Raw genomic sequence first — 11760 nt, forward strand, 5'->3', positions numbered from 1 at the left:
AAAAAAAAAAAAAAAAAAAAGAAAAAAGAAAAAAGAAAAAATGCTGAGCTTGAAACCTTAGGAACTCAAATGTGTCCAGCGTTAGGAACCAAAAGTATATTTTTTTCTTTAATTAATGTGTTGCTCAAAGTCTGTTTGAATGGTTTTAGAAACATGTCATCATCATGTATGTTCTATGTGCGTGGCCATACTTCTTATGAGATGAGAAATACTTTCTCGGTTTTTTCTATGGTAGTTGATGCAAAATAGTTTAAATATATTTATGGTGGGTTTGAGCTGTTTGGTAGTTTTGTTCTTCCATGGGCTTTCATCACAGAAGTTTTATGTTATCACTTCGAGAAAGGTTTGATTAGTACTTTGATAGAACATTGGTATTTATCAAGTTCCATGTTGAAGATTATTCATATGTTGGCTTTGCTGCGTTTCTTCTAAGGTATGGTAGGGATAGAATTCTTCACTTGTTCTTTGGTTAACCTGATTGTCAGTTCTAAGTTTTGGGCTGCATTGTTTTTTTTTTAGTCTGTAGTTGGGTTTTTTTTGGTTATCTTGTATTTTCTAGATTCGGATTGAGTTTTTTCTGGTGTCACTGTAATTTTTTATTCAATTGATGAAAATTTGTTTCTTCTAAGAAAATTTAAATAAAAAGCATTTGAGAAATTCATTCTTCATTGGAGCATTTCCATTATTGGCAGGGATGAGTATTATGCTTGGGGTCTACACCAGGTTGCCAAAGCTGTGAGCTTCTTAAACAACGACTGTAAACTCGTAAGTACTTTGATATCTTGTACTGTGATCCTAATTATTTTAATACTCTAATCATGTGGATAGACTATCTCTTCCTTCTAACCTTCGAATTGGCTCTGCCCCAGCCAGCCTCCCCTGTTCCCTTTCAAGTTTCAACTATTTAACTAGCTATATCTCCAACAGGTTCATGGTAATGTTTGCATGGCCAGTGTTGTTGTAACTCCAACCTTGGATTGGAAGCTCCATGCTTTTGACGTGCTATCTGAGTTTGATGGGAACAATGAAGCTTCAAGTGGGCAAATGCTGGTAAATAATAACCTCTCTTGGAGTCTTGAGTTTTGTGCTTGGAATTTTCCTTATTTTTTTCTATTGTGTTCCTGATGTTAGATTTATGGGCTGGATTTAAGTAGCAAAAGTTGAAAATTAATACTGAAAGCCTCCTTAATTGTGGATGTTTAAAACACCTCCTAAATTGTGGGTTACCTTAAAGGACTGGCCATTGAGTTTTACTAGATGATATTTTATATTATAAATGGTGGACGGTCAAATTGAAAGCTACTTAGAGGTCTCATCCTCAAAGAAGTAAAGCCTGTTTAATTGACACTGTCCTAGTCAATCTGTAACGGATTCTTCCTCTGTCGAAGTAAATGTGGCGTGAATATTTCAAGCAAGATGTGTTACATTGCACAGTTGATCTCCGGTTGCAAATTTTTGTTCTGCTTTTGGTTTCTAGTTACTTAGGTTGTAACGTGGTTTACTTTAGATTTTCTTTTTAATTGGTTACCAAAAACTGTTATTTGTTCAGGATGTACATCAATTATAATGGTAAGTTCAGAGGATAAGATATTCCCCGTACTGGTGATGTAAAAATAGATTACAGAAAAAATTCAACCTAGAACACTTGGGAAGCAAAAGAAAGGCCAAATTTCAAAAGGCTCTCTTTCTAGACCAACAAGAGTGGGGATTTTAACTCTATGCTTAGCAGTCCTAACTATTTTAACCTTGAAAATTTTTTATTGTGCCAATTGCTGCAGATAAAAATAGTTATCCTTTGCTTTCTTTTGGATTTTCTGTGTTGGTAACTTGAGTATTTTCTTTAGCAATATGCCTGGCTCATTGGATCGCAATATAAACCGATGGAATTGGTGAAGTCTGACTTGGCTGTTATTAGAAAGTCTCCTGCATGGGCCATTGATTCTTGGGGCTTGGGTAAGTCTGAATTGTTCCTACTGATGGGTTGCTTATTTTTATTAGTTTTATTCATTGGAATATATTATTCTGTTGTGCATTAGTAACCTAGTAGCTTACTCTGTTTGGTATCCCCTTTTGCTCAAGTTATTAACAAAACAATGTACATTTTAAAGGGAACAGTCTTTGATGATTTAAAATTTACCATTTAAGTACAAACTAGCAAACTTTGGTTAGGAGTATGGACAAAATCCCAACAGGTGCCCCACCCTCAACCCAAAGGCACATGGGTTCGATTCTCATTATTGACAGCTTGAGTATGAACAAAATTCCCAATAGTGCATCAGAAGGTCAACAAGTTTATTCTGAATATGTTTTTTTTTTCTCCTGAGAATATTGAAATTTTGTACTGGCATTGCGAGTCACGTTCTTGTTTCAATATTTTTCAATCTGAAGGCTTCCAAGGATGCATATTCTATTATACTAGTGTCACAAAGCACTTGCTTCTTAATCACTTGGCATACTCATTTGAGAAAAATAGCAGTTTTGAGTTTCAATCCTTTGGCATCAGAAAAAATCTATATGAACTAGTGCAAAGGTAAAATGGAAACATTACGGCTACTGTAGGGCATTTAGTCTACAAAATTAGTTCTGACAAATGTAGAAGTTGTTACGTCACTAGTATCATACGCACACCTTCTAACATTAAGATCGTTCATACAGTTTCACTTACAATAGTATTTCCTTATTTTGGTTGATAGGCTGTCTCATCTATGAAATATTTTCTGGTTTGAAGTTGGTCAAAACAGAGGAGCTGCGAAATACTGCTTCCATCCCCAAGGTTTCTGTTCTTATTTGAAATTTTTTCATGGGTTGTTGATTTTTCTCTTATTCTTTTTCTCAGTAATATTTTTCTTCCTACAATCAACTGTATGGTATACTAGCTTTAAGTATTTTTTTCTTACGTTTAGGAGGAAACACTACGGAAGCAGTCTCTTATTTTAATGAAAAAGTTGTGATGAAAAAAGTTGTCTGGTGCCTCTAGTTGGAATAATTTTACCTCGTGGCTTTCCATTTATCAAAATCAAGTAATTGGCATTAGATAGAAACCGAAAATCCATCTTCTCTAGATCAGGTTTAATGACCAAGCCACGCTTGTTGGTGGTTTGCCAATAATCAATAATTTCATTTGCAATCAAAGAAGCATCAAGAATTTGTCTACCTGCAACAAATGCCATTTGGTTCTCAGCAGTGGTGGATGAAAGTACTTGTTTTAAATGGTCGGAGAGAACTCGAGCAAGTCATGAACTGTCTTGGCATCCACCTTTGTAAGTATAAGATAAATATAGGTCTCCTTTGAAGTCACATTAATGACACCTTGAGCATAGAAATCATGAAATATCGCCATAATGCCCTCTTTGATTGTGTTAGAGTTTTTAAAAAATTAGTAGTAAAACCATCTGGTCTTGTTGATCCCAAAGATCTTACGGCAAGTAAATCCTCATCCTCGTAAAAACAGTCTCAAAAAGGGCTATTTGTTTTTCACTGATTGGGCACCAATCTAGGTTTGTAGGGAGAAACCTTGGACTGGTGTTCTTTGTGTATAAATGGTTATAAAAATCCAAAAACTCCATTCAATTTAGCTTACTCCTTTAGAAGTTAGTTCTGAAATAGAGGTCTTTTGGTTGTGGGCTGCTAAAAGTCGGTGGAAGAATTTTTTGTTTTCATCGCCTTCTTTAAACCACTGTAATTTTCTCCTTTGATGCCAACGTGTTAATTCCATTTCTGTATGGTCTTCAATTTTCTCATGAATGCTTAAACGAGCGGCTTTTTGGTCCAAAGCCAGCTGCTCATTGTCCTTAATCAAGTATTTCCATCGAGTTAAAAGACTAGAAATTTGCTCTGAAGAAGTATTTTGAGACTTATTCCAATTTTTAAGCTCCATCTTCAAGCCTTTTAGTTTCATCATAAAACAGTGACCAGGCTGACCGCTAAGAGGACTTTGTGACCACCAAGAATCCACCACCATTTTAAATGACTTGTGAAGCAGTGAAGAAATCTATCCAGTGATGAAGAGCCAGATTTTCTTGAAAACTTGATCATGTGAAACGACCGTTTCGAAGGGATGTCCATGAGCTGATAGGTTGCATCCACTGATTAATCACATACATTTTGTGGCCGGATGCCCAAGGGACCTTTCCCAAGTTCATCGAGTGAAATTAAAATTGCCTCCAAGAATTCACCGGTCCCCTTCTAAGCCAGTCAATCATGTAGTTCTTGCTCAAAGGCATCTTGCGAAGCTCTTCACGAGGGTCCAATGTATGAAAGACTACCAAAAAGAAAAACCATCAGCCAAAAAAATATGTACAGAGACAGAATTGGCCTTGAATAATTTCTTCCGTTCAAATATTTGATTAACTCCATAAGATTAGAATTCCACCAGAAGCACCTCTGAATCTAGAGAAGCCCACCCAATTGATCAAGTTTCTGATTATTTAACTTCCTTTTGTTTCTTGAATAAGGACAAAACAAGGATTTTGCTTCTGAATTGTGGTAGTTATCAAAGCTATTTTTCTCCAGATGCCCGAACCCCAAATGTTCCATGAGATTCTTCATTGATGGACAAATGAACCCTTCAATAAAGCCAATTTGGCTATTTTATCATAGTTAATGGACTGCAGATTTTTTAAACTCTCATTTTGGTTTCATCTTTTTCCTTTTAGCTGTCGTTTTCTTCTTATTAGTTGGAGGAGGAATCACAATAATACACAAGCCATTCTCTATGAGGATTGGTGCTCGGTGTTGAAGTGAGAAGGGAAAGTGGTTGAATTGGTCTGGATCTGTTAGAACAAAGGAGGGACATGGGGGTGATGTCTTGGCTAACTGCCGTCAGTTAGGTGAAACAAGGGAAAGGCATAAATTCGTGGTATCTCAATCCAATTAGCCACCTACTATTCTAGAATGTTTAGATTACTTCCTCGGATTTTTTTTTTATAAGAACTTGTATCTCATTCGATTGCTTTTGAATCTTGAGGGATTTGTGGTATAAATTCATGTTACTTTTTAACTTGCATCTAATTTGATTGCTTTCGAATCTTGAGTGATTTGTTTTCATTCGTGGATTTGTTTTCTGCCAGTCGTTACTTCCAGATTATCAACGGCTATTGAGCTCTATGCCTTCTCGCAGATTGAATACATCCAAGCTTATAGAAAATAGTGGTGAGCTTTCTTATTACCATGAAATTATATATTTGGATTACCAGAATGCACCATACGTTGTTGTGGTCTTTAATTAAAATCCCTTTGGAAATAGCTACTTGGGGATATTAAAGGCCTATAGCAAAAAGCTTTAAATTATTCACTAATTTTCTTTAGGGAGCTTTTGATATGCATCAATAAAGGATGGGGGAAATCAGAAAATCCATGATTGCATGGGATATTGGCATCCTAAATCCATCTTAGTTATCATTAAAGAAAATCAATAACTTAATATAGTAAGTAATTTTAAATTAGAAAAAAATAATTTAGATTATGAGCAATTTATTAAACAAAATATTTTAAAACTCAATTTAATTTTTTTTTAAAAATATAACTAGACTTTAATAGCCAATAAATAAAAATAAAAATTTCATTTTATATTTCTCACTTTCACATTTCATACAATTATTATCTTCTTCCCAAACATCTCATTCTCAAGCTTCTTATTTTCATTTCCATATGTTTAACACTCATGCTTTCTGAATACTTTTGTCTGCAGTTTTTTTAAGTACCTATTTTTTAATTTTTTTTAATGATAGTAGATTGTAAATTATGATTTGTTTGAAGAGGGAAAAACCATTGAAAGAAGTACAAATAATTCCCTAAAATTTTCTAAAAGTGATATGTAATGATTTTTTGGATGAGCGACAGAGATATAACATTCAAAGAAGGGTCCAAAGTCCGGGCTTACAACCTAGTGGACTAAGGGATCAATGATCTTATTTTCTGAATGAAGACTAAGCAAGGTTGATTTATCCAAAAATTGTTCAGAGTTATCTAAACCTCATAAGATAATATCACTGTTCAGTGCCACCTTCGTACCTTCCAGCATTGTAATGAGTCTTCAGCCATTCATTTCCCAGTTCAACTGGTTCCTTCACAAATTTAGATCCCAAGCACTGTTCATACTATTCCACATGTCTTGCACCAAGCCTTTATTTTTCTTCTTATTTTAAGTACAACAATTGGGAGTTAGGGGATTTGAATCTTCGACGAGATTGTAGTACTATGCTCTTTTTGCAACGGAAGTTCTGGATATTAAAAAGTGATGGTGAGGGGCTGGGGGTCAAACCATCCATCTTTCTGAAAAGAAGTTTTGTCACCTATACCTAGGTTAGAGCAAGATTTCCTCTCAAAGTCTTTCAAGGGCTGTACTGACCTTCCCAATGCCACTAGATGGGAGGTTGTTCTGAGTGTGCAAACCATATTTACTTCAACCAATCTCCACAAGGCTGTTTTCTCTTCGAGAAATCTCTACAGCCATTTTATAACCGAAGTTCAGATTTGTGGAGGTTAATATTAAGGCCAAAGTTTCTTCAGACAGCAGCCTGATGGCATTGAAGAGATCAGAATGGTCTCCTTTCTTCTCAAAATCTTTGCTAGGGTTGTACAGACCTTTCCAATGCCCCCTTAGAAGGGAGGTTGTTTTGAGCTTCCAAACCATATTTACTTTTGACAACCATTCTCCATAAGGCTGTTTCCTCTTTGGGAAATCCCTAGAGCCATTTTATACCCAAATGTTCATATCTGTGGAGGTTAATGTTAAGGCCCAAAGCTCCTTCCAACAACAGCCTGATGGTATTGAAGGGATCAGAATTGTCTCCTTTCTCATGGATGGGAAAGAAGATGGTGTCATTGACAACAATTTGCAAGTGGTGAACGTTCAAAGGTTCCATTGTCTACACTAAAGCCACCGATAGGAGGTGTGTAAATGATGCATGAGACAGCAGCATACCTGCACAGTCAACCACAAAGGCATGTAATGGTTTTTCTTTTTTCAATAAGAAATGAAATGATATAATAAAAAGTTGTTGAAATCAAGCCCTTTAAAAAATTTGTTTCCATGTCCTCGTTCTCTTTGTAGTGATTGGATTGGAAACCTAATGTTCCGGAAATGAGTGGAAAGGAAGCTTTATTTCCCTCTAAAAGGGGGTGCTGATTCCTTCCTTTTGTTAAAGAGACACAGATTTCTAGTTGATGATTAGAAAGAACATAGTACTAACAGACTGCCAAAATAAACAGTAAAAAGGACTTCGAACTAATAGTTATTCAGGTAATTAAAATAACAAAAAAGTAATCAAGATCAACCAGCTCCCACACTTTTCCTTGTACTTTTCAGTTTCCTTTTTGTATTAAGACTTTTTATTCTACATCATGTGTGTTTTATTGCACTCTTGTCTCATCGTCTGAAAGGTATTTGCCTTTCAGTTTCATTCTGTATTTACATTTTTTGTTATTCTACCTTCAATTGTTTGTTTCATTTTAATTATCTGCTTTTGTGTTTGATGATCAATTTTGCTTCGTATGGATGATAGAATATTTTCAAAATAAGTTGGTCGACACTATACACTTCATGGAAATTCTTAGTCTAAAGGATAGTGTTGAGAAGGATACTTTCTTCCGCAAGCTCCCCGTTCTAGCTGAACAACTTCCTCGTCAAATAGTACTGAAAAAGGTGACTTCCAATTACAATATTTGTTTTCTTGTTGTGCATCGTAAATGTCTCATTCTTTTGTTTTTCTACAGTTGCTTCCTTTATTAGCATCTGCCCTTGAATTTGGTTCAGCTGCTGCCCCTGCCTTGACTGCATTGTTAAAAATGGGTTCTTGGCTTTCAACTGAAGAATTCAATGCAAAGGTTATATCAATATCTCGATGTTTTAGTTGATATTATCTTGTTTGAACAATGTTAAAATATTAGTTAGTTTTTTTTTATATTTTCTTTTTCAAGTTTTTGTTTGCTTGATCTATTACTTTTATCTGTCATGGATTTGGTTCTGGCCTATTACTAATTATTGACTTTGGTTTGGCCACTATGATGTTTAGCTTCTACCTACGATTGTGAAACTATTTGCCTCTAATGATCGAGCTATCAGAACTGGACTCTTGCAACATATTGATCAATTTGGAGAATCGTTGTCATCCCAAACGGTTGATGAACAGGTATGAAGTCAGTGAAAATTATTGCATCTATATGTAATCGAGGCTGTTCATCTTTCAAAGAAAAGTTCGTTTTTTATTTTAAAAAAAATCAGTAGAAGAAGAATGAAACTAGTTTATGTTGGTGAGGAGAAAATGATGTCGGATAAGTCAAATTAGTATCCGATGATTATTTCCACCACCAATTGAAAATATATTAACTTACACTTAGGCTGGATTTCAAGAACAAAGCTAAGATTATTATAGGGATGCAATCCTCTCTCTTTCTTTTTTTTTCCGGGTAATTGGTTAGGCATGAGCAGAGGAGTTTTCGACAATAAGGTGAATAGTTTTCCAAGTCATTTTTTATGGGGTTGTTATTGAAATTACCAATTGACTAATTGTTAGATGTTACTAGAATTTTGTAAGAACTCTTTAATTTTTTTCATCAATTAGAGATCTTTTGCAAGTCCTTTGACTTTGGAGGAAATTTAATCCGCTTATTTTATATCTTTGATCATTTTCACACATTACTATATATCCGTATGCATACAGTATAAATTAACGCATGATTATGTGCACCTTCTCTCACATAATGAATGCTGCGATAAGGGATGATTGGATGCTTATATGACGCAGGGTGGGGTTAGATACTGTAGTTTATATTTCTGAATTTGACCAGTTGTGAAAAACAATGGCATGGTATCTTTCATCTGCAAATGTTATAATCTCACCTTGTTTTACGTAGGTCTATCCTCATATTGCCACCGGGTTCTCTGACACATCTGCTTTTCTTCGTGAATTAACTCTTAAATCCATGCTTGTTCTGGCTCCCAAGGTATGCATATATCATTTATTATTATTCTTAATGCTTTCCAATGATATTTGAGATGATTATAACTTTTTATTTTTGGTAAGTAACGCAAGACTTCAGAAATAAGCAATCAAACCAAAGAAACAACCCAATGACCACATGGACAATGTGTCACTATGCCAGGGACAGGGTTTCTCTTTTCTTTTTGATAAGGATCCACACTTTCATTGAGGAAAAAGAGGCGCCAAAAAAAATCCTTGAACTCCTAGGCCTCATGAGAGGTATTTGACCCAATAATAAGGGCCAAACTTTCCCCCTAGAATTCTCAAACCCTATGAAAATTCTATTGTTTCTATCATGCCAAATACTCCATAAAACTGCACAAAACCAGCAGAATGTTGTACAACATATGCAAAGTTCTTTTGACATGTTCTATCATTACTTTCTTTGTTAAAAGACCATGTGCAAGTCATACTAAGCTCTGTAACCTCTTTGGAGCCCTGGTGTCTAGGTTGAAAAGGAAACTCGAGCTTGAGTGGTGTAAAGAATAATTTATAAGTAAACAAGTCTCATAGTTGATTCAAAGTTGGGTGCACCTTCCGCTAATAACGTTAGTTTGAGTTCACATCTCTTGGGTTTTCTAAAGATAAGGAATTCCATCCCTTTTCTCATGAAAGGGATTTTGTCCCTTTTCAAATGCTATTGTCAATTCAACTAATGTAGATGCAATTAAAGGTGCTAAAGATGAGGAAATTTTGGATTTTAGTAATTATTCAGATGTTAGTGTCTGTAGCATCGATTCAGAATTGGAAGGAATTAAGATGGCCTCACGAACAATAAATGAAAGAATACAAAAAGGCATTAAAAAACACCAGTAAAACAAGTTGACCGTCCTCAACCCAAAAAAAATATACAAAAAAGGGGTTATATCTAGAAGGACCAAACCAAGAGAGTAAGAACAAAAAGAATTAGCCACTAAGGCTCACAGGAAGGCAATTAACATAACAAAGGACCACAGATCTCTCAAGTCCCTAAAAAGTTCACCTGTTTTTCCAACCACAACTCCAAATAACAACAAAGAAAGAAAAATGCCACAAAATACGTCTCGGAAAATGGAGATGGCATTGAGATGACTCCAAAGAATGCGGTCCAATCCATTGCATTAGCTTTACAGAGAGCACGCCACTATCCCAAAAAGAAGGGATAATGTCTAATGATATGATCCATGGTATTAACTCTATCAAGCAAAACCTGCCAAGCAAAGAAAGGCACCTTCATGGGAACTTTAACCTGGCATAAGGAGGTGAATAAAGGAGAATGAGGGAAAGTAGAGTTGCACAGGAGGAAAGAAAGATCTACACGAAAAAACCCTTCGAAGGGTCAAGTGCATATCCCTGTCCTGTGGATGCAAGCAAACTGAGTTCAGCAAGGTAAGTAAAGAAGCAATGGCCACTGGCTCCCTGTTCGACAAAGACCCGTGTAAGCCCAAATTGGTGAAGAAAACCCCTGGGAAGAAAAGACAAAAGTCATTCAACACTCTTTCAAGGACAACAAATGGTAAGGTGGGGGAAGGGGAAGCAAAAGGAGAATTACCCACCTAACAATCCTCCTAGAAGAAAGTATTGGATCCATCTCTGATCGAACATTTCACGAAGCCTAAGAATAAATACCCCGAAGAAAAAGATTTCCAAGGGATCTTAGATATGCCTTTAAAATCCCTAGCTGAGATCCAATCAAAAGGATATGAACTGTAAATTCTAGAAATCACCCTAAGCCACAGGATGGTTCCAACAAATCTTTCATTTGGATGATTTTCACTTCATCAAGATTAGTTCTAGAACTTATGCGATGAAATTCCTGTGTATTCCGCCATACAATGGTTTCCTTTATGACAACGTTGGTTTTAGTGGCTAACAATTGCTCATTGTTGGTGGACTAGAATCTATCCTTCGTCAGTCAATCATAGCTTTTTTTAGTTGCCAACTTCAAATTGGTCGTCTTCCCACTCTTGTGCATTTACCTGAAGTTGATCCCACAAGGGTGAGGCCTCCCCTCTTATTTTTAATGCAACCAACTTATCCATGCATTTGTCCAGAATATTCATTTAGCCGTTCTTTTCTTTTTTTTCACATTCTTGGTCCTATCATGAAACACCTCCCAGTCAACTTTCCATTAAAGAAAGAACATACTCAAGGGGAGATGAGTTATCTCGGCATGGAAAGTAGGGAGATCAATCTTCATTTTGTAATCGTTGACTGCACCTCCTTGTTTTTTATGGTGCAAAGAAGTTATTGTGGCTTGCTATCAATAGAGTATTTCTTTTATTTCTTTGGGGCAAAAAGAATGTGAATCTTTGGGGACACTTTCTCTGCTTTTGATGGTTTCTTGGATATAATTCTTTTTCATGCTTCCTATTGGTGTAAATATCAACACCCTTTTAGCAATTATAGTTTATCATCCTTGATTTTTAGTTGGAGATCCTTCATGTAATCCACCTTTAGGTTTTTTGGTGTTTATCCCCCTTATTTCATTCATTAATCAAGTTTATTTCTCTTCTCATAATAAGAATACAGGAAAACCGAGAGTTGTGACAGGTGATGATAACTTTAACTGGCCTTCTGCTGAAAGTAAAATTTTCATAGATCGTTATTCTTCGCATCTTCTTGTGTATTCATCATTGCATCCTTTCTTTTCTTTGGCCGAAGGATATTTCTTGAGTTGAGTACTTAGATGTGAACACTTGCTGCCTTTCTGTCATCTTGAATCATCAGACGACATTAATATTTTAGCTCTTCTTGTTTTTTTTTTTTTTTTTTTTTTTTTTTTTTTTTTTTTTTT

The 11760-nt window shown here is 35.6% G+C and overlaps 1 protein-coding gene across 3 annotated transcripts in view; it reads left to right on the forward strand.

The window, feature by feature from the left end:
- Window positions 1-11760, forward strand: part of LOC111436120 (N-terminal kinase-like protein) — a 27957-nt gene that overhangs the window by 7824 nt on the left and 8373 nt on the right. For all 3 annotated transcript variants that reach the window (XM_023073803.1, XM_023073804.1, XM_023073802.1), the window contains exons 5-13: window positions 693-765; window positions 928-1050; window positions 1845-1953; window positions 2694-2773; window positions 5070-5151; window positions 7506-7645; window positions 7717-7827; window positions 8016-8132; window positions 8857-8946. In XM_023073803.1, coding sequence (XP_022929571.1) covers window positions 693-765; window positions 928-1050; window positions 1845-1953; window positions 2694-2773; window positions 5070-5151; window positions 7506-7645; window positions 7717-7827; window positions 8016-8132; window positions 8857-8946 — 925 coding nt within the window. The remainder of the gene's footprint in view (window positions 1-692; window positions 766-927; window positions 1051-1844; window positions 1954-2693; window positions 2774-5069; window positions 5152-7505; window positions 7646-7716; window positions 7828-8015; window positions 8133-8856; window positions 8947-11760) is intronic.

Source organism: Cucurbita moschata, unplaced genomic scaffold, assembly GCF_002738365.1.
Source record: "Cucurbita moschata cultivar Rifu unplaced genomic scaffold, Cmos_1.0 Cmo_Scf00052, whole genome shotgun sequence".
Lineage (NCBI taxonomy): Eukaryota > Viridiplantae > Streptophyta > Magnoliopsida > Cucurbitales > Cucurbitaceae > Cucurbita > Cucurbita moschata.